Source organism: Schistocerca piceifrons, chromosome 3 (assembly GCF_021461385.2).
Source record: "Schistocerca piceifrons isolate TAMUIC-IGC-003096 chromosome 3, iqSchPice1.1, whole genome shotgun sequence".
Classification (NCBI taxonomy): domain Eukaryota; kingdom Metazoa; phylum Arthropoda; class Insecta; order Orthoptera; family Acrididae; genus Schistocerca; species Schistocerca piceifrons.
Genome location: NC_060140.1, coordinates 85,598,438 through 85,620,400, shown reverse-complemented (window position 1 = coordinate 85,620,400; position 21,963 = coordinate 85,598,438). Strand labels below are relative to the sequence as shown.

At 42.2% G+C, this 21,963-nt stretch overlaps 1 protein-coding gene across 6 annotated transcripts in view; it reads right to left on the bottom strand.

The window, feature by feature from the left end:
* Positions 1-21,963, bottom strand: part of LOC124787661 (zinc finger CCCH domain-containing protein 18-like) — a 141,736-nt gene that overhangs the window by 88,015 nt on the left and 31,758 nt on the right. For 5 of the 6 annotated variants that reach the window (XM_047254465.1, XM_047254464.1, XM_047254466.1 and 2 more), the window contains exon 2: positions 19,676-21,783. In XM_047254465.1, coding sequence (XP_047110421.1) covers positions 19,676-21,765 — 2,090 coding nt within the window. In that variant the 5' untranslated portion in view covers positions 21,766-21,783. The remainder of the gene's footprint in view (positions 1-19,675; positions 21,784-21,963) is intronic. The other variant, XM_047254469.1, reaches the window with a different exon arrangement.

Here is a 21,963-nt window from a genome sequence, read left to right as displayed (position 1 = left end):
TGGGATGCAATCAAGCAAGATTTGCACAGCTTGGAATCAGCCCTGAACGATCTTCACAATTTGTGGGTGGTATTTCAGCAGCATGGATCCTTCTACTCTCAATGCTTTTCTAACATCAGTGCCACAATGTGTCACGGCAGTCATCAGGGTAAAAGGGAGTGCTACAAACTATGATTGCATTGTTTTAAAGGTGGCAAATAAAAAAGAAGTCTCAATACCACCTTTTCTTAGACATTAATATTGATCCACTCACTCTCACACAACACTGGAGTATTATTTTGTACTTGCATTAATCTTGTTTTTATGTTATGATTTTGAATACATATGTATTTTTGCTAAATACTGTAATTATTGGGAACCATTTTCCATTTGCACAGAACTGTGATGAAAGTGGTACATCACTCCCATTACGGTCAATCCATATCAACTAATATAATTTTGTTTCATTTTTGGACCTTGGTCTCTCCAACTACTTTGATTTTTTAATACTTAATAGTACCCATGAAGCTAACAAATGCAGCAAATTCTAATACTTTTTGATATTTTCAGTTTTTTGTTTTTGAGTTTCAAAAACGTTTGTCTGGTTGCCCAAAGGTTTTGGGGAATAAACTTGAATATATTAAAAAAAACAACTGAAGCCACAGAGTAGAGCTGGTGTCATTTTAAGGCTCTTCAACTACGAGTTGATTTGATACGATATGCAAAATAATATTACTATGATATTAATTTCATATTGAAAAAATATTTTTTTTTTCAAAAATCTTGAAAACATTCCTTTCATATTTTCTCGACAAAATGTGTGTTCAGAATGAAACTTTCACTCTGCAGTGGGGTGTGCACTGATATGAAAGTTCCTGGCGGCACTTGAGCATGAAGGACATGAGTCCCAAATTACAGCCTCAGTCTGGCACATAGTTTCAGTCTGCCAGGAAGTTTCTCACATATTTCTGTTGCCTCTGATAAAAGTCTGAGGATGGAGAAAGAATGAGCTGACAGGGAAACTAATTCTTAAATACTGTAACACACAGTTGCACTGCACCTACATTTCATTGCAGTTAATACTGGAAGGAACAGTCAACAATGACAAAGTATGGAATTTCTGCTTCAGCTTGATTTATACTGTTACAATAGTTTTTTCCATTAAAGTACTTATAGGTATAGGAGGCAGACAAGAAAACGGAAAAAATACATTACCGTGCCTAATGCGGTGGAGGAATTCCCGTCGTAATTCAAAACAGTTTCCAGTCATCTCCGAAAAAATAAACAGAGCTCCTAAACGGTTTTCAAGGGATTCTTACACACTTCTTACTACAAGCTAGTGGAAAATTCTGGTAAGAATAATGGAGGCAGATAGCAATCATGCAGCCTTCTATTCAAAGTAGACCACGAAGGCTCAATAATACCGATATCCGGTGACTGTGATGGCTAGGGGAGATGTCACTGTACATCCTTATGCTCACAAAATTAGTTCTGGATGATGTGAAGTGTGTGAACAGTGGCCCTGTTGTCCTGAAACACGGTATTACTATTGGGGAAACAACACTGTAGTAATAGAGGAACCTGGCCAGCCACAGTTATTACATAATCCTTGGCAGTAATGTGACCTTGTAGAGTAACTATGGAGCCCATGAGAACACTGTTCTGACCATGTCTGACACTAACATAAAAAATATGTTGTGTTTTACTAGTGGCACTCCTGCACAATATAAAAACCAAAACAAAGAAAAAATATGTCTTGACAAGACTGGTTACAATTCTGATGCAGAACAGCTCTACTTAACCACAGTACACGGTAAAAGTGCTTGCAATGATCTTGGGGTTACTGACTAAGCTAAAGCAAGTCAACAAAGACGACTTCGAAATCTATCTGACAAACCCAGCATTGTCAGGGTTTCCATTACGTCATTTTTCTATTAGAAATGGAAAAAAAGTGAATTATGTTTGTAGCGTAACATCGAAAAAATTTAATTTCTGCATATTCACGAAAACACCTTTGAAATTATGAAACAGTCATACAAAGAAATATGCATAATGTATGATTGTATAAGTACAGCTGCTTCGCTTATCTACAATGCTATTTAGTGAATTTCTCTCTGACACCACCTCTTTGTAGCTCTATAGATGGGTAATGTTTTCACCTACAGCCATTTGCACTTTGCAGTTGAAAGCTGTCAAAAAAGCCAACTGGTGTCAGGGATTTCCTTAAGTTGACCTGAATGTGGGACTGGCACAGCAGTTAACAATAAATGTATTAAAACTTCGTGCATGATGCGGCATTTTTTCCCATGTCATAGTGCTTACGAAGTCATATTTCTTGAACTATGTGTCGTACAATGATATATTTCTGTATGTACTTTCAGTGGCATATGTAAGTACTGTCTTCAAAATACGTTGAGAATACAGTTCTTAGCACAGAAGTAATGAATTTAACCATTATCCACAGAATGGGATTTTTTCATGAATTTTACTGTGTATGACACCATATCTCCTGAAATATGAAAGGTAGTGGCTCTTACACCACAGAGATTGTTGCCTAACGGTCAGGGATGTGTGTACCAAATTTGGCTGAAATCGGTGCAATGGCTTAGGAGATGTGGAACATATACACACACATACATACATCCATTTTTATAATGTGCAGGGATTAACGGTTCCGTCCCTCTCTGGGGGACACCACCTTGACGAAGCACTGTCCGTGAGGGTGGAGAGTCTTGCGTATTCGCGGGAAGCTGAGGGCTATGCCAAAGGTAGAGAACCTACTGCCGGAAAGGCCTCAGCCGATGGATCAGACTAAGAGTGTCCCACAACATCCCATCTTCCCTATCCACTCCTAGTCCTACCCTATTCCCTGACCCAACCCAAGGTGTGATGCAATCCATGATGAGGGGTGCACGGCACATGGAAAGATGTGTCGTAAACAGGGCCTCAGGGATACCGGGCGACCTCCCTGAGTAATTACCTTACACCACGCGGGGTATTCGTGCTGTGGACCTTCTAGATCCCTAAATCTCGTGGGACCAATATGGACACAATTATAGGAAATAAAGAAAAACAAACTGAGGGGCAAATTGAGACCTCAGATACCCAAACATTGCGGACAGAACCAATGGATGGCATTCCCACTACTGAATCAGGGTCTAGACCTGAGCCAGAAGTAGGAACTGTAACTGAGAAGCTAGACCAGATTAAGATCAAAGGCTCGTCTGAGGCCCAGAGGAGAAAGGAAGGGAAAGAATGGCTTCCTAAAGACAAGTGGAGGGAATTAAAGGGACTAGAACCTAAGCCCCCCAGGAAAAAACAGTCTCACGCTGAAGAGGATACGCAGACCCCCTACAATATCAAAGACATGTAGTAAGCGGATAAGGGAGGAATCAAAGACCCCCTCCCCCCTGGATAAGCGAGTCCAGAAAAAACCGAGGCAAGAAAAAGGGAAACAGACCTATAGTACTGCAGTCTCGGATTTTAGGATGGCAGTTATCCAGGAAGGTTATCCACTGGTGGCCACCATCTCACAACAGGAGGAACTGGTACAGATGGCCCTCTATGAAAAGATTGGGGGCAACACTGGCCCAGTAGCCAACTTCAGGAGGGTCTATCTAGATCGTGGTGCACTCATTTTTGTCTGTGAGGGGGTGCACACGGTGGAATGGCTCAAGGACAAGGTGCCCATGATATCCCCGTGGGAAGATGCGAAGCTGCTGATTAAGATGGCAGCAGAGCTTCTTAAGACTGCTAAGATATCATTATGGGTACCTAAGATCCTTAAGGAAGTCTCTTCCAAGACTGTTCAGGAAAATAGGGGAACAGAACCCAAAAGTCTCGACAGAAGACTGGAGAGTGATTTCCCAGAAGGCTGCTCTGGAAGGACAAACCCTGGTGGTGGAGGTCGGTGAGAAGTCCCTGAAGGCGATGTGGGAGCAGGACCTGAAACTGTTTTTAGGGTTTTGGCAGGTCAGGTTCTCAAAGACCTCAAAGATGGCAGCTTGATGGAACCTGGAGGTGCTGCCCTGAGCCACTGCCTGGGGAGACAGGAAGTGGACGTGGCCCTGATACAAGAACCCTATTTATACAAAGGGGGTGTACCAGGCCTCGGTGGCACTGGAGGTAAACTGATCTATGCTAGGAATCTATGAAACTCCAGAACATGCATCTATGTAAGAAATGGCATTTCTTTCGTGCCAATGATGGATTTCTGCACTAGGGACTTAGTGACCATTAAAATGCAGCAATGTGAGGAAGGTATCATGAGGGAAATTATTTTGGCCTTAGCATATCTTCCTTACGAAGACAGCTCTCCTCCTCCTTTGGAGGTGAAGAGACTGGTCGAGACTTACCATCGGCAAGGTGATCAACTGCTGGTGGGATGTGATGCCAATGCCCACAACCTAGTGTGGGGCAGCAAGGACATCAACAGTAGAGGTGAGTACCTTCTTGAATCTCCTTCAGCCAACAACTTAGAGGTCCTGAATAGAGGCAACAAACCTACATTTAGGAATATCAGAAGGGAAGAAGTAATTGACATAACCTTTGGCTCCATGATGATGGGTAGCTATGTCAAACAATGGCATGTGGTGTTGGAGCCATCCTCATCGGACCATATGTACATCAAATTCAAGGTTGAAATGGGAATCAGACAGACCATGACCTATAGGAATCCCAGGAAAACAGACTGGAAGACATATAGAAGAGACCTTGACTTAGACTTATCAGAAATTAAAACCTCAATAAGGAATCCAGTAGAATTTGAGGAAGTAGCAGTGACCTCATATCAGGACAACTGCACAATCACCAGGAAGGGCACGAATAGAAGCGTTCCTTGGTGGAATGACAAACTGGAAATGCAAAGAAAACCGGTACAGAGACTGTTTAATATTGTGAGACATAAAGGACAATGGGCTAAATATCCTGAGGCCCTTGTCAATTATGATCTTCGAATCAGACAAGCAAAGGAGGCATCCTGGAAGGCATTCTGTGAGGAAATGGAGGGCACGGCTGCACAAGCCAGACTTCGCAAGATTCTCACTAGAGTACCAACCAATCCAGGAGGTACATTGAGGAAGGAGGCTGCGGAATATACAAAGACAGCACATGGGACCCTGGAATTGCTCCTCAAAACTCACTTTCCTCTGCCAGACAACACAGACCAGTATGTGACTCCAGAGAGACAATGGTTCTCAGGCACTCTAAGAGAGGACTGGGAATCGGCTAAGGAGTGTGTGAACTTCAACAAAATCCAGTGGGCGGTGGGAAAATTCCAACCGTTCAAGTCACCTGGCCCAGATGGAATTTTTGCAGCTCTCCTGCAACAGGCAGGAGGAAAGCTCGTAAGAGTCCTGTGCCAGCCATTCAGGGTTAGCCTAGCAGTAGGAATCATTCCCAATGCTTGGAGGGCAGTGAAGGTTGTCTTCATTCCAAAGTCAGGGAGAATTGATCATAACAAGGCCAAGGATATGAGACCAATCCGTCTTTCCTCCTCCATTCTCAAAACATTGGAAAAACTGGTTAATGTATATGTTGGGGAGAGGAGGCTGAGTAGGCTCCTTCTACACTCGAACCAACACGCATACCAACCAGGTAAATCATATGAGACAGCTCTCCACCAACTCATTGGGAAGGTGGAAAAAGCACTTCATTTCCAAGAAATAGCCCTCTGCATCTTCCTGGATATCAAGGGGGCCTTTAGTAACATGACCTTCGATTCCATGTAAGGGCAGCAGATGTGCATGACCTGGGGACCACTATATGTAGGTGGATCAGGGCCATGCTTAGTGGAAGGAAGGTAGAGGCTACCTTGATGAACAAAAAGATGGTAATTAAGGCCACTAGAGGCTGCCCACAAGGAGGAGTTTTGTCTCCTCTATTGTGGAATCTAGTGGTGAACGAACTCATTGTGGAACTAAGTTCTAGACAATGCTTATGCCAAGGATACGCAGGTGACCTTGTCATAGTAATACTTGGCAAATTCACTGACACAAGGAGGACTGGACATTGTGCAAAAATGGTTCATTAAACAGAATCTGAGAGTTAATCCTAAGAAGACTGTTGTGGTGGCATTTACGAAGAGACATATTCAACACCCAAGTTGGAATCTAAAGCTCTTCAATGAAACTCTACCTGTGAAGGGGCTAGTGAAATATCTAGGGGTAACCTTGGATGAGAAGCTAACTTGGCACCTCACATTAAGAGCATCTGCTCCAAGGCAAAAAGTACTCTAGTGAGTACTAGAAGGGCTTGTGGCAAAAACTGGGGCCTAAGCCCCAGGGGTATGCACTGGATATACACCACAGTGGTTAGATCTAGGATTTCCTAGGCGGCCGTAGTGTGATGTAAGAAGGTAGAACAGCGGGTTGCTGCTAAGGAGCTTGCTAAGGTGCAGAGATTGGCCTGCTTAGCCATAACGGGCAGAATTAGCAGCACACCAACTGCTGGAATGGAAGCCTCCACCTTTGGGTCAAGATGGAGGTAGCAGCTGGGGCACACAGACTTAAAACTGCAAAAACTGGGTCTAATTCGGATATACAGAGTCACACACTAACATGGAGAGTGAGGTAAATATAGGAATGGCTGGGGAAATGCCTGCCAACTATACAATAACTCCCAACTGCTTCGACAAGCCTTACAACATAATAATTGGAAGTAGGGAGCAGTGGGAGATAACTGTTCGACACTGTATGGGGGACATCCATTTGGTTCACCAATGGGTCGAAAACAGAATAAGGCATTGGGGCAGGGGTGTACGGGGTTCAGCCAAGACTGGAAAGCATCATCTCACTAGGAAAACTGGCCTCTGTATTCCAAGTTGAAATTAACTGCAATCAGGGCATGTGTGGAGGAGAATATGCGTAGGTGCTACAATGACTGTAGCATCTATTCAGACAGCCAGGCAGCCCTGTAACCATTGGCAGCTCCTGCAACAAGAGTTAAGATTGTTGCAGATTGTCACAGGGCTCTGGTGGAACTAAGGGGAAGCAATAGGGTAAACCTAGTGTGGGTACCTGGCCACTCAGGGATCTGTGGCAATGAACAAGCCGATAGATTGGCTAGGATGGGGGCAAGAACTCCATTTTTTGGACCGGAAACTGGCTATGATCAAATTAGAACTACGGAACTGGCTTAGGAAGAAGCACATAGGATATTGGACCAAGGTCCATGGGCAAAAACATGGTAAGGTAATGATGCCCAAGCCATGTTTTAAAAGAAGCTCTGTAATCCTGGGTTGAAACAGGAAAGAGATCAAACTCATGACTGGACTGGTGACAGGTCATGGGAATTTCAAAAAACACCTACACACAATGGGTATAACAAAAGAGGACCCTAAATGTAGGACCTGTGACGAGGGTGAAGAAACTGCATCACACCAAATCTTCGAATGCATGGCATTGGAGAGTAAAAGATACAAAATCTTTGGGACAACTAGACCTGAAGAAATTGTGTGTAACAAAAAACTGGTAGAGGGACTCCTTGCACTATTTAAGGGCACTGGTTGGCTTACTAGACATACATGGAGCGATACTGCACAATAAACCTAGTTTCGGTGCGGGCAGTGGCGGGTCAGAACTAAGCTGTTTTAGCTTCCCTGATAAAATCAATCAATCAATAAATCAAGGCTTCCATCAAAGTCACATGTAATTTTTTTAATGGTGACTAGTTTTATATGCTTGCATTCATCTTTAAATCATTACCTACATCAGAAGGCATAGTATTAATAAAAAATAAAATGTTAAAATACATAAACAGTTTTCCAACATTTTGTAGGCACAGATTACAGTAGTGCAATACATCATTTATGGTATACAAGCAGCCCTAATGTTTCGTTGCACAAAATTCCAATGGAATTTTCAAAATATTTGTCCGTACATCAGGTCAACATAACAAATGTGATTTGACTGTAATGTAATTTCAATGGCAACTTTAAAACTTGACAGGCATCTTCAGCTGTTTATTATGTATTCGAGTGAGATGTCACTTCAGAGATTATGAAGTTAAAATGAAATACATTCATACTGCATTTATAAAGGCCGCAGACATTGTAGCACTATTCTACAAAATATTGACGTGCATGGCCATCTGCTGACTGCTGTATTGAACCATATTTCATTTTTAAAAACGAAAAAAATTAATGTACATAAATCTGGACAGTTCATTCATCAAATTGTCCAGTTCCTTATCTTCCATTTATATAATTCCCATTCCTGAGCTATAACATTTTCATTTCCATGGGTGCTATGTGCAAAATGTTCAAGTATTTTCCAAAGTTTCATGTTTTGTGCTTCACAAATGATGTCCAAATGCAGTCTTGTTGTTCAGGCTGATATGTTCCTTGTACCTAAATTACGACCAGTTTGACCTACACAAAAAACCTCTTGTTCCACATCAGACTCTATACACACTAGATACACAGGCAAGTCACCACAGTAAAGAAATATGTCATGGCAGATAGTTGGTGTCATCCCCTATTATTGCATCTGAATGTGAGGGTTTATAATAAATAGAAAATTTCAACTTATTTTCTAGCCTTGTTACTGTCAAGTACGTGTAAGAAATTACTCTTCCTTTTGGGCTCTGTTTCTATAGTGTATTTAATGTTGCAGTACTGCTCATTAAAAATCATGGGGAGGGCAGGCAGATTTTCCATGTGCAAAAGTACGCATATTATTATTAAAGGGAGAGAGATTGTTTTGTGGGATCAGTTTAGTTTTTATTTTCGTGAGATAGTGATCGGAGTCGAGGTTTAGAGTTTTTCGGACACGTGTGTTCGATATTTCTTTTTCACATTTGGAGGAGATGGCAACGTGATCTATTTGAAATTCTCCGATACTCTTTATCGGAGATACCCAGGTTTTTTGTTTTCTGGGAAGATGTGTAAAACGTGTTGACATTAGCTTGAGTTTAAACTGCTTACAGAGCATAATTAACCTTTCTCCATTTTTGTTGGTTCGTTTGTGTGCGGGAAAGTTGCCGACAATATCGCGGAATTTCTTTTCTTTTCCAATCTGAGTGTTAAAATCTCCTAGAAGTATTTTTGCATTGTTTTCTGGGATTTCTGATATATGATCCTTAAGGTTTTCCCAGAATTCATCTGTTTCTTCCCTATTTTTAGCATTATTTTTGTCATTTGTGGGAGCGTGAACATTGATTAATGTGTATTTTTTATTTGCACATCGAAAAGTGAGGAAAGATGTTCTCGGTGATGTTGACCAAAAATGTTCGACACAGTTCAGAATTTTTGTGTTTACAGCAAAAGCTGTGCCAAGCTGAGGGCATTTCTTCATTACAATTTTTCCAGGTTTTCTTTTAAATATTCTGAATTTGTTTGATTCAAATGTGTTTTCATCAGTGAAGCGAGTTTCTTGTAGCGCCACAATTTGTATGTCCTCCGTGTGTAACTGGTCTGTAAGGTGCTTAAGTTTTCCCACTTTGAGAAGGGAGTTTATGTTGAGAGTTGCTATGTTGAAGATTTTTCTGGGTTTAATCTTGTTGGATTTGCATGGTGTTGCAGACTCCCCAGAATCCATGAGTCTGCTTGCGTCATTGCCGACGGTGGATTGGCCACCTGGGGTAGTTTCGTTATTGAAAGACATTTCCATCATGCGTTAAGATTGTAACTGTTCAAATTCTTCAAAGTTGGGGAGATTACTTGCGTAACCTACCAGGAATACGACTAACGTTGTTAGCGTTAGAAGGTTTCTTGAGACAGCCGCCTCTAACATGAGGAACAGACGCTGCCCACAAGCTGCCCAATCTGGGTACAGACGCTTGCAGTTATAGATTTTTGGTTCCTCCACTCTCTCAGCCGTTGGGAGTTAAAAATTCCTCATTCGCCTATGAGACCGTTGACCGGTTTTCACCCGTAACCCTAGGCAGGGGCCCTCACAGGGTGCTACCATCCGGAGCCAGATGGACCCAGGTTTTTTTACGAGGTTGTTACTCCTCCCCCTCCTCCTCCCTCATCACTTGTAAGATGAGGATCCGGGCTTGGGACCGGCAATGGCGGTCACTATCTCACGAAAATAAAAACTAAACTGATCCCACAAAACAAACAGAAAAGCAGAAACGGTGAATATAAAAACAGAAATAAAATAAATTTTGATCTTACAACCCTGAGAAATTACAACCTTAAGTCCAACTCTAACCTCAAGGATTTTCAGAAAAAACTAAAGACATTCTCCCCTTCACAAAACCTCCAAGAATTTCAGAACAACTTGATTGAGGCAACAGAAACAACCTTTCCAAAAAAGAGCAAACCGAGACAGCAACTGTAATGAAGTTCTGCATGAAAGACTTAAAGCCTGGAAAAAGTGGAACTCACATAAAACCGAAAACAACTTTGATGAATTTAAGCAAGCCAGAAAGAATGCCTCGAAAACTATTCGCAACACCAAGAGACAATATGAAAAACAACAACTGGACTCAATCAAAGAGAATTTCAAGAAATGCAACATGGCAGCTTGGTACAAAACATTCAACCAGAAACTCCGAGGATACCAGTCCCCTTGCCTAAACCTTATGAGAAATAATAAGACTCTCGCCACCAACAATACTGAAAACTGTGAAATCCTGGCTGAATATTTTGAGATATTCCTAAACTGCCAAACACCCATCCAGACTCTCAGTTTTATGCAACCAGAAACATTACCAACACATTCAACACCTCCGACACGAGAGGAAATCACAAACATAATCAAAAATCTGAAAAACAGGAAAGCATGTGGGGAAGACACAATTACAGCAGAAATGCTCAAGCTTGGGGGAGAAACATCAGTAGAAGCACTACACAAAGAACTTGAACAAGTATGGGAAACCAAGAAAATCCCAAGTCACTGGAAAACTGCCCTAATTCACCCTTTGTTTAAAAAAGGTGACAAAAGGGATGTTAACAACTATCGTGGAATATCGCTTCTCCCAGTCCCATACAAAATTCTATCAAAAGCCCTGCTCAATCGTGTACCACCAATTATAGAGGGAAAACTTGGAAAATATCAAGCTGGCTTCAGACCAGGAAGATCCTGCGTCGAACAAATTTTTAACCTCAAAGCAACAATGAACTATTTATCTACAAGGAGCAAGAAATATTTCATAACATTCATTGATTTCAAAAAAGCTTATGACTCGATCGATAGGGACACACTCATCAAAACACTTCGAGAATATGAAATAGATGAAACAACAATCACCATAGTCAAAGAAACATTAACAAATACAACATCAAAAGTAAAATTCCAGGAGAAATTTCACGGCATTTCGAGGTCAAAACCGGCGTCAGACAAGGAGATGCGCTGTCCCCGGTACTCTTCAACTGTGTTCTGGGTAAAGTCATAGCAGAATGGAGAAAACTCACGCAAAAACATGGAGTTGAGAAAGTCCAAATTGTAGGGAAGTGCTACAAAGCCATTGAAACCAACTGTTTTGCCTTCGCTGACGATCTCGCCTGTTTAGCTTACACACAAAAAGACACAATAAAACAAATAGAATTACTTAAAGAAACTGCTGAACAAGCAGGCTTGCAAATTTCATTTGAAAAGACAGAAATCATTACAAATATCAAAAATCCACCAAAGAAAATAACTACGAAATACGGGAAAATACAGGTATCTAAACATTTTAAATATCTTGGTGAACTAATTCAGCCTGTGGCAAAAGGTCATCCAGCCTGCAGGGTTAGAATACAAAAACTAGAGACAGCAACTCACTACTGCAGACAAATGTATTCAAAAAAAATGTATATCCAAAAACATTAAACTCAGACACTACCAGACTGTCATTAGACCGCAGATACTATATGCATCAGAAACACTGGCAAATTTTACATACGCAGAAGAGATAGAAAATAGTGAAAGAAGAATTGTGAGGACAATTCTTGGACACAGGAAAATAACAGATGATCAAGGCAAGCCTGTATACAGACTAAAAAGCAACAAAGAAGTGTATACGAAGTGCAGCAAAATTACAGACGAAATTAGAAAAAGAAGATCCTCCTTTTATGCTCACATCATGAGGATGAACCCGAATAGGCTTACAAAACAAATATTTTCGTACATCGCAAATCTAAAAAATAAAAATTTATGGTTTATCAACACAGAAAGAGATCTAAAAGAAATGGACATAGATCAGGAAACAATATTTTAGAAAAAAACTGAATTCATTCACGAGTTTCGGTGTGAAAATTAAGACGACTTGTGGAACTAAATGGTCTGAAGAGAGAAAAGCCGCCTTCAGTGCAAGAATGAAAGAAGTGTGGACTGAGAGAAAGAAGACTTCCCAGAAGCGCAAGAAATAACTGTTTTCACGGTCTTTAATGGCCAAATTTGTATAATAATAATAATAATAATAATAATAAAGGGAGAGAGATTCTGATAGCAGAATTAAATAGCTGCTTGTATAAAAAACTAGCAAGCTCATAAAGATATCCAATGAACTAATGTGTATGCAGTAGTTATTTTTCAGTAATGAAGCTAAGGATCTGTCAATCACTGATAACATGCTACAAGGGTCATTTGACATAATACACCTACACACTAATGTGCCGATAGACGAAACTTAATTTGCTATGCTACGGCATAACTGTACCAACAGAGGGATAGTTTGGCGTGACAAAAACCCACATAATGAAAAAAGTTTATTGCACTGAAGTATCGTACCAGTATTATATATATTATGTTATGCATCTGGTGTGAATGGTGTTTACAGATCACAATGCAGAATATGTGACTGTTTTTATATAGATCAAACATGTACAAGGAACATATCACCCTGAACAACAAAGACTGCTTTTGGATATTATTTGCAAACAACAAAACATGTAGCAAGCAATATCGAAAATACTATGAAAATTTTACACACTGTACCTATTGGAATGAAATGGAATATACCTGAGGAATGGAAAATATATAAATATAAGATAAAGGAAATGGACAAACTGATGAATGAACAATACGGATTTAAACACAATATTTTTTTGTTCTTTCCAAAAATGAAATATAAATTAGGTCAGGAGTCAGCTGAAAACCATGCACGTATGCATTTTGTAAAATAGTGCTACAATGTCAATAAAATATGAATGATTTCATTTTAAGATTGTAATTTCTGGAGAAACAGCGCACATGAATCTATATTAATAATAAAACTGAAAAACCAGTGTGAAAAATTATATATAAAAACAAAGATGAGGTGACTTACCGAACAAAAGCGCTGGCAGGTCGATAGACACACAAACAAACACATACATACACACAAAATTCAAGCTTTCGCAACAAACTGTTGCCTCATCAGGAAAGAGGGAAGCAGAGAGGAAGACGAAAGGAAGTGGGTTTTAAAGGAGAGGGTAAGGAGTCATTCCAATCCCGGGAGCGGAAAGACTTACCTTAGGGGGAAAAAAGGACAGGTATACACACGCACATATCCATCCACACATACAGACACAAGCAGACATATTTAAAGACAAAGAGTTTGGGCAGAGATGTCAGTCGAGGCAGAAGTGTAGAGGCAAAGAAGTTGTTGAAAGACAGGTGAGGTATGAGTGGTGGCAACTTGAAATTAGCGGAGATTGAGGCCTGGCGGATGACGAGAAGAGAGGATATACTGAAGGGCAAGTTCCCATCTCCAGAGTTCGGATAGGTTGGTGTTGGTGGGAAGTATCCAGATAACCCGGACGGTGTAACACTGTGCCAAGATGTGCTGGCCGTGCACCAAGGCATGTTTAGCCACAGGGTGATCCTCATTACCAACAAACACTGTCTGCCTGTGTCCATTCATGCGAATGGACAGTTTGTTGCTGGTCATTCCCACATAGAATGCATCACAGTGTGGGCAGGTCAGTTGGTAAATCACGTGGGTGCTTTCACATGTGGCTCTGCCTTTGCTCATGTACACCTTCCGGGTTACAGGACTGGAGTAGGTGGTGGTGGGAGGGTGCATGGGACAGGTTTTGCATCGGGGGCGGTTACAAGGATAGGAGCCAGAGGGTAGGGAAGGTGGTTTGGGGATTTCATAGGGATGAACTAACAGGTTACGAAGGTTAGGTGGACGGCGGAAAGACACTCTTGGCGGAGTGGGGAGGATTTCATGAAGGATGGATCTCATTTCAGGGCAGGATTTGAGGAAGTCGTATCCCTGCTGGAGAGCCACATTCAGAGTCTGGTCCAGTCCCGGAAAGTATCCTGTCACAAGTGGGGCACTTTTGTGGTTCTTCTGTGGGGGATTCTGGGTTTGAGGGGACGAGGAAGTGGCTCTGGTTATTTGCTTCTGTACCAGGTCGGGAGGGTAGTTGCGGGATGCGAAAGCTGTTTTCAGGTTGTTGGTGTAATGATTCAGGGATTCCGGACTGGAGCAGATTCGTTTGCCACGAAGACCTAGGCTGTAGGGAAGGGACCGTTTGATGTGGAATGGGTGGCAGCTGTCATAATGGAGGTACTGTTGCTTGTTGGTGGGTTTGATGTGGACGGACGTGTGAAGTTGGCCATTGGACAGGTGGAGGTCAACGTCAAGGAAAGTGGCATGGGATTTGGAGTAGGACCAGGTGAAACTGATGGAACCAAAGGAGTTGAGGTTGGAGAGGAAATTCTGGAGTTCTTCTTCACTGTGAGTCCAGATCATGAAGATGTCATCAATAAATCTGTACCAAACTTTGGGTTGGCAGACTTGGGTAACCAAGAAGGCTTCCTCTAAGCGACCCATGAATAGGTTGGCATACGAGGGGGCCATCCTGGTACCCATGGCTGTTCCCTTTAATTGTTGGTATGTCTGGCCTTCAAAAGTGAAGAAGTTGTGGGTCAGGATGAAGCTGGCTAAGGTGATGAGGAAAGAGGTTTTAGGTAGGGTGGCAGGTGATCGGCGTGAAAGGAAATGCTCCATCGCAGCGAGGCCCTGGACGTGCGGAATATTTGTGTATAAGGACGTGGCATCAATGGTTACAAGGATGGTTTCCGGGGGTAACAGATTGGGTAAGGATTCCAGGCGTTCAAGGAAGTGGTTGGTGTCCTTGATGAAGGATGGGAGACTGCATGTAATGGGTTGAAGGTGTTGATCTACGTAGGCAGAGATACGTTCTGTGGGGGCTTGGTAACCAGCTACAATGGGGCGGCCGGGATGATTGGGTTTGTGGATTTTAGGAAGAAGGTAGAAGGTAGGGGTACGGGGTGTCGGTGGGGTCAGGAGGTTGATGGAGTCAGGTGAAAGGTTTTGCAGGGGGCCTAAGGTTCTGAGGATTCCTTGAAGCTCCGCCTGGACATCGGGAATGGAGTTACCTTGGCAAACTTTGTATGTGGTGTTGTCTGAAAGCTGACGCAGTCCCTCAGCCACATACTCCCGACGATCAAGTACCACGGTCGTGGAACCCTTGTCCGCCGGAAGAATGACGATGGATCGGTCAGCCTTCAGATCACGGATAGCCTGGGCTTCAGCAGTGGTGATGTTGGGTGTAGGATTAAGGTTTTTTAAGAAGGATTGAGATGCAAGGCTGGAAGTCAGAAATTCCTGGAAGGTTTGGAGAGGGTGATTTTGAGGAAGAGGAGGTGGGTCCCGCTGTGACGGAGGACGGAACTGTTCCAGGCAGGGTTCAATTTGGATGGTGTCTTGAGGAGTCGGATCATTAGGAGTAGGATTAGGATCATTTTTCTTCGTGGCAAAGTGATACTTCCAGCAGAGAGTACGAGTGTAGGACAGTAAATCTTTGACGAGGGCTGTTTGGTTGAATCTGGGAGTGGGGCTGAAGGTGAGGCCTTTGGATAGGACAGAGGTTTCGGATTGGGAGAGAGGTTTGGAGGAAAGGTTAACTACTGAATTAGGGTGTTGTGGTTCCAGATTGTGTTGATTGGAATTTTGAGGTTTTGGAGGGAGTGGAGCTGGAAGTGGGAGATTGAGTAGATGGGAGAGACTGGGTTTGTGTGCAATGAGAGGAGGTTGAGGTTTGCTGGAAAGGTTGTGAAGGGTGAGTGAGTTGCCTTTCCGGAGGTGGGAAACCAGGAGATTGGATAGTTTTTTGAGGTGGAGGGTGGCATGCTGTTCTAATTTACGGATGGCCTGTAGGAGGATGCTCTGAACAGCCGGTGTGGATGTGGGAGAGGAAAGATTAAGGACTTTTATTAAGGATAGGAGTTGACGGGTGTGTTCATTGGCTGAGTTGATGTGTAGGTGAAGGATTAGGTGGGTGAGGGCAATGGATTGTTCAGTTTGGAACTGGTATAGGGACCGATGGAAGGAAGGGTTGCAGCCAGAGATGGGAACTTTAAGTGTGAGGCCTTTGGGGGTGATGCCAAATGTCAGACAAGCCTGAAAAAACAGCTTTCGCATCCCGCAACTACCCTCCCGACCTGGTACAGAAGCAAATAACCAGAGCCACTTCCTCGTCCCCTCAAACCCAGAATCCCCCACAGAAGAACCACAAAAGTGCCCCACTTGTGACAGGATACTTTCCGGGACTGGACCAGACTCTGAATGTGGCTCTCCAGCAGGGATACGACTTCCTCAAATCCTGCCCTGAAATGAGATCCATCCTTCATGAAATCCTCCCCACTCCGCCAAGAGTGTCTTTCCGCCGTCCACCTAACCTTCGTAACCTGTTAGTTCATCCCTATGAAATCCCCAAACCACCTTCCCTACCCTCTGGCTCCTATCCTTGTAACCGCCCCCGATGCAAAACCTGTCCCATGCACCCTCCCACCACCACCTACTCCAGTCCTGTAACCCGGAAAGTGTACACGATCAAAGGCAGAGCCACGTGTGAAAGCACCCACGTGATTTACCAACTGACCTGCCTACACTGTGACGCATTCTATGTGGGAATGACCAGCAACAAACTGTCCATTCGCATGAATGGACACAGGCAGACAGTGTTTGTTGGTAATGAGGATCACCCTGTGGCTAAACATGCCTTGGTGCACGGCCAGCACATCTTGGCACAGTGTTACACCGTCCGGGTTATCTGGATACTTCCCACCAACACCAACCTATCCGAACTCCGGAGATGGGAACTTGCCCTTCAGTATATCCTCTCTTCTCGTCATCCGCCAGGCCTCAATCTCCGCTAATTTCAAGTTGCCGCCACTCATACCTCAACTGTCTTTCAACAACTTCTTTGCCTCTACACTTCTGCCTCGACTGACATCTCTGCCCAAACTCTTTGTCTTTAAATATGTCTGCTTGTGTCTGTATGTGTGGATGGATATGTGCGTGTGTATACCTGTCCTTTTTTCCCCCTAAGGTAAGTCTTTCCGCTCCCGGGATTGGAATGACTCCTTACCCTCTCCTTTAAAACCCACTTCCTTTCGTCTTCCTCTCTGCTTCCCTCTTTCCTGATGAGGCAACAGTTTGTTGCGAAAGCTTGAATTTTGTGTGTATGTTTGTGTTTGTTTGTGTGTCTATCGACCTGCCAGCGCTTTTGTTCGGTAAGTCACCTCATCTTTGTTTTTATATATAATTTTTCCCACGTGGAATGTTTCCTTCCATTATATTGAAAAACCAGTGTGCTTGTCTCTTTGAACACTCTAATATCCAAAACTACCAGAAGAATTTTTATGGTTTTTTCACAAGTAACCTGAGCGTAGCTTGGGGCAACATATAGGCCGTATTTCATCAACATCGGATACAGAAAAAATTATCTGTAGTTTAGTTTTATCTAAAATCCTTAGCTCAGCTTAGTGCTTTGGATGTTTAATCATCACAAGGTAGTGCACCAACATCCAATGGATGGTGCTGTTAGCTCCATAGTACACCAAAGAACCAGTAGGTAGCGCTGGTAGTTTTTTGTGACGATGTATTTTTTGAAGTTTATGTCACTGACAGAATTAAGTGTCACAATCTTATCCTTACGAATACAAACAAACAGCAAATTTACTTGGCTATGATATACAGATTTACTGATTTTTCATTGTGTATTAACAACTTTGCTTCTTATCATAAGTTTCATTTACATTCTTTGTTAGGAAAGATGGATTTATTAAGTTTTCTTTGTTATTTAGGTGCCTACTCATTGCATTTTGATTTAGTTTTGTCTATGAATAAAACTGCCTAGAAAATTCTAAAGTCTTTCTGAATACACAAAAACAGCTAAAAGTCTGAGGACTATGCAGTCTCAACAACGCAATGAAGATCATGAGGCAAGACTTACTGTGGCTCGAGAACATCAGGATTTAAATCACTCTTTGCAAACTTCTTCCGAAACAGAGGTGTAATGTCACTCTGATTGAAAGCATCATGCATTATCTCACACCTCAGAACCCTTCACTAATGAAGGCTTAAAGAAACTTCTCTCCAAAGTAACATCATAGCACAGAAGTGACAGTTTTGACAGGAAGTGGCACAAGCAAGCGAGTTTTTACACCCCGAATCTTGCGTATGCCTCACAATTTACCATTCTGCCTTAAAGGTGTACAATTCCTGGTGAGTTTCTGTTAAGTCATGACCATAATCAAAGCACAAAGACAGATGAAGTGTCTCATGAGTGTGGACGTTAAGGAGCATTTACACTTGGGCACCCTGCGGCTGTAGCGTGCCCCAGATGTAAATCGAGGTGTCCAATGTGAACACAGGTGTGAATGGAATCACTTGCACACACATGCTGAGGAAGAGGCATGTATTTACATGTCTACCTATACTCGTGTGGGGGGGCAAGTTACAGCCACACGTAAATGCACCTTCAGTGATAGTTGCTTTCCACATGGCCCGTTATACATGCCTCTCTTCCATGTTAGTGAAACAAACGACCTCTTCATGCATGTCCCAATGACACTACACAAGCTTTGTGTACAAAGAAGTAAAAAATATATTCCATGTATGCAAAGTCTCTAGCACCAGTATATACACCTGGGCAAGGCAATCTTTCTCTCTACTAAATAATAAACAACTGAAGGCTCCTGTCAAATTCTGAAGGTGCCATTGAAACTATGTTATAGTCAAATCACATTTGTTATGTTGAACTGACATACTAACAAATTTTTGAAAATCCCACTGGAATATTGTACAGTGAAACATCACAGCTGCAGGTATATCATTACCGATACTCTGCACTACTGCAGAGAACATCACTGCAGAGGTTCCCCAGCCTTTTCTCTGGTGGAACACATTCGAGACCTGTTACTTTGATGGAACACACTGGTTATTTTGAAGGTTATTTTTTTTAAAAATGAGGAAAAACTTGTTTTATTGAGTGATAACTTCAAAGAGAGAGAGAGAGAGAGAGAGAGAGAGAGAGAGAGAGAGAGAGAGAGAGAGAGAGAGGAGGGGAGAGGGAGGGGATGTCGTGTATTAAAAGGTTTTTTTACGGAGCACTTATTTGCTACCCGTGCAACACTAGTATTCCACTGAACACAGTTTAGGAAACCCTGCACCACAGTCAGAATACGCATAGGCCTAACCTGTGAGTAGTATTCATGTTTTTACATAATGACATAAAATTATACTCAATGAAAATAAAAAGCTCAAGCTTATTCTCAAGACTACTACTTGTTTAGAAACTGGAGAAAATAGTGTGTAATTTTTCTGTGCGACATTTTGGACTCCAGAGAACTATGTGGAAGAGAAAATTGGAAGTTTCTGAATTAGGAAACATATACTTTCTTTTGAAATTAGCAAGTCTGAATGCATAAGGCAGAGTAACTCAAATTTGCATGTCTGACAAAAAAAAAAACAACGCACCATAAACACAAAGTTAGGACTTAAATATGACAAAATAATAACATACCTGCAATTAGAGCCCCAAGTGCATTGTCCACGGTTGTAAAATCGACAAACTGGCCGTGGCTCTGTTTCCTCGGGCCGATTTTCATCATCGTCAGTTAGTTCTCCTTCTTCTAAATCATCACCCTTCAATTCACCTTCATCATCACTCTTCTCATCCTTCTTCTCTTCACATTCACCTTCTTCTCTGTCTTCCTTTTCCTGCTGTTCTTCAGCTTCAAAATCTAACTGTTCCATTTCCTCCACAGCAGAAGAGTCTTTCCTTACTTTTCCACCCTCAACTTTTTTGTTCTCTTCATTCTTTCTTTTCTGGCGGTCTTCTTCAGATATTGCATCCAAACTATCATTACCATCATTACTGTCTAAATCTGAAACATCAGATAAATCTTCGCCATGACCAGGAATACCATCTTTTTTAACTGTACTTTCAGTTTCCATCTCATTTTTCTCCTGTTTCTGATTAACATTCAGAGTTTCTTCTTTATTTACAATTTCAACAGCATTCACAACAATACCATTTTGTCCACTTCTCTTAGATTTTACAGAAGATGCATCACTCTGTCTGCTAGATCTGCCACTCTGACTCGAGTCCGAAAGTTCCCCATCATCATCATCATCGTCAACATCTTCATCATCAGATTTCCGAAAGTCACCATGTACATTGCCCAATTTAGGAGAGTCACCATGTATGTCACTGGATTTAGGAGAGTCATTGCGCACGTTGCGAGATTTAGGAGAGTCGCCGTGTACATCGAGGGATTTAGGAGAGCCACCATGTACACTGAGGGGTGTAGGAGAGCCACCATGTACACTGAGGGGTGTAGGAGAGCCAGTAGGTACATTGGTGGGTTTGGAAGAGTCTCCACGTAAATCATCAGATTTAGGAGAGTCACCATGTACATACTCAGATTTAGGAGAGCCACCACGTACATCATCAGATTTAGGAGAGTCACCACGTACATAATCAGATTTAGGGGAGTCACCACGTACATAATCAGATTTAGGGGAGTCACCACGTACATAATCAGATTTAGGGGAGTCACCATGTACATAATCAGATTTAGGGGAGTCACCATGTACATAATCAGATTTAGGGGAGTCACCACGTACATAATCAGACTTAGGGGAGTCACCACGTACATCTTCTGCATCTTCAGATTTAGGAGAGTCACCACGTACATCTTCAGATTTAGGAGAGTCACCACGTACATCTTCAGATTTAGGAGAGTCACCACGTACATCTTCAGATTTAGGAGAGTCACCACGTACATCTTCAGATTTAGGAGAGTCACCACGTACATAATCAAACTTAGGAGAGTCACCACGTACATAATCAGACTTCGGAGAGTCACCACGTACATAATCAGACTTCGGAGAGTCACCACGTACATAATCAGACTTCGGAGAGTCACCACGTACATAATCAGACTTCGGAGAGTCACCACGTACATAATCAGACTTCGGAGAGTCACCACGTACATCATCAGATTTAGAATAATCACTTTGTACATCATCAGATTTAGGAGAATCACTTTGTACGTCATCAGATTTAGGTGAGTCACAATGTAAATCATCAGATTTGGGAGAGTCACCATGTCTGCTGGGACGAGGTGGGGATGCTACTGTGCTAGACCTCACAGAAGGTGGTGATTGTTGTCCAGTTGGTGGCAGAGATTCTGAATTGGTGGATCTGTGAGACTGTGGTGACATTTCACCTCTATCAGCATCTGGTGGAGACTGTACTGGGGTAGAGTATGGTGACCTATCTGACTGCTCCTGTACATCATCTTGTGGAGGTGACTTAATAGAAAGGCATTCCATTGATTTTGGAGATAGATCATGCCCGTCTAGCCCTGATGGTGACCTACTATGATAGGAAGCAGGAGATTTTGGAAATATCTCACAATGTTCTTGTGGTGACTTTGGTGGTGACTTGCTGCTGTTTAAATCTTCACTTTCCGAGTTGTCATCACTGTCTTCTTCACTTCCATCCTGTGTATAATCATTCTCTTCTCTGTCTACAGACCTCCTGAATTTATTTTCTACCTCGTTTTTAGTTTCAACTTCACCATCCAATGAACTATCAGAGTCCATGATGTATTAATGCCAGTTCTGTAAGAAGAAAGAGTGCAGTGGATAAAGATTTGAAGTTACATAAGTTTCATTGCACAATAATTTCAGATAGCATTTAAAATGAGACACACATTAAATAAACATGGTCAATGAAGGAGTTGGCTATGTGTAGTTTCCTTGACCATATAAATTCTGTATGTTGAAACTTTTATGACCACT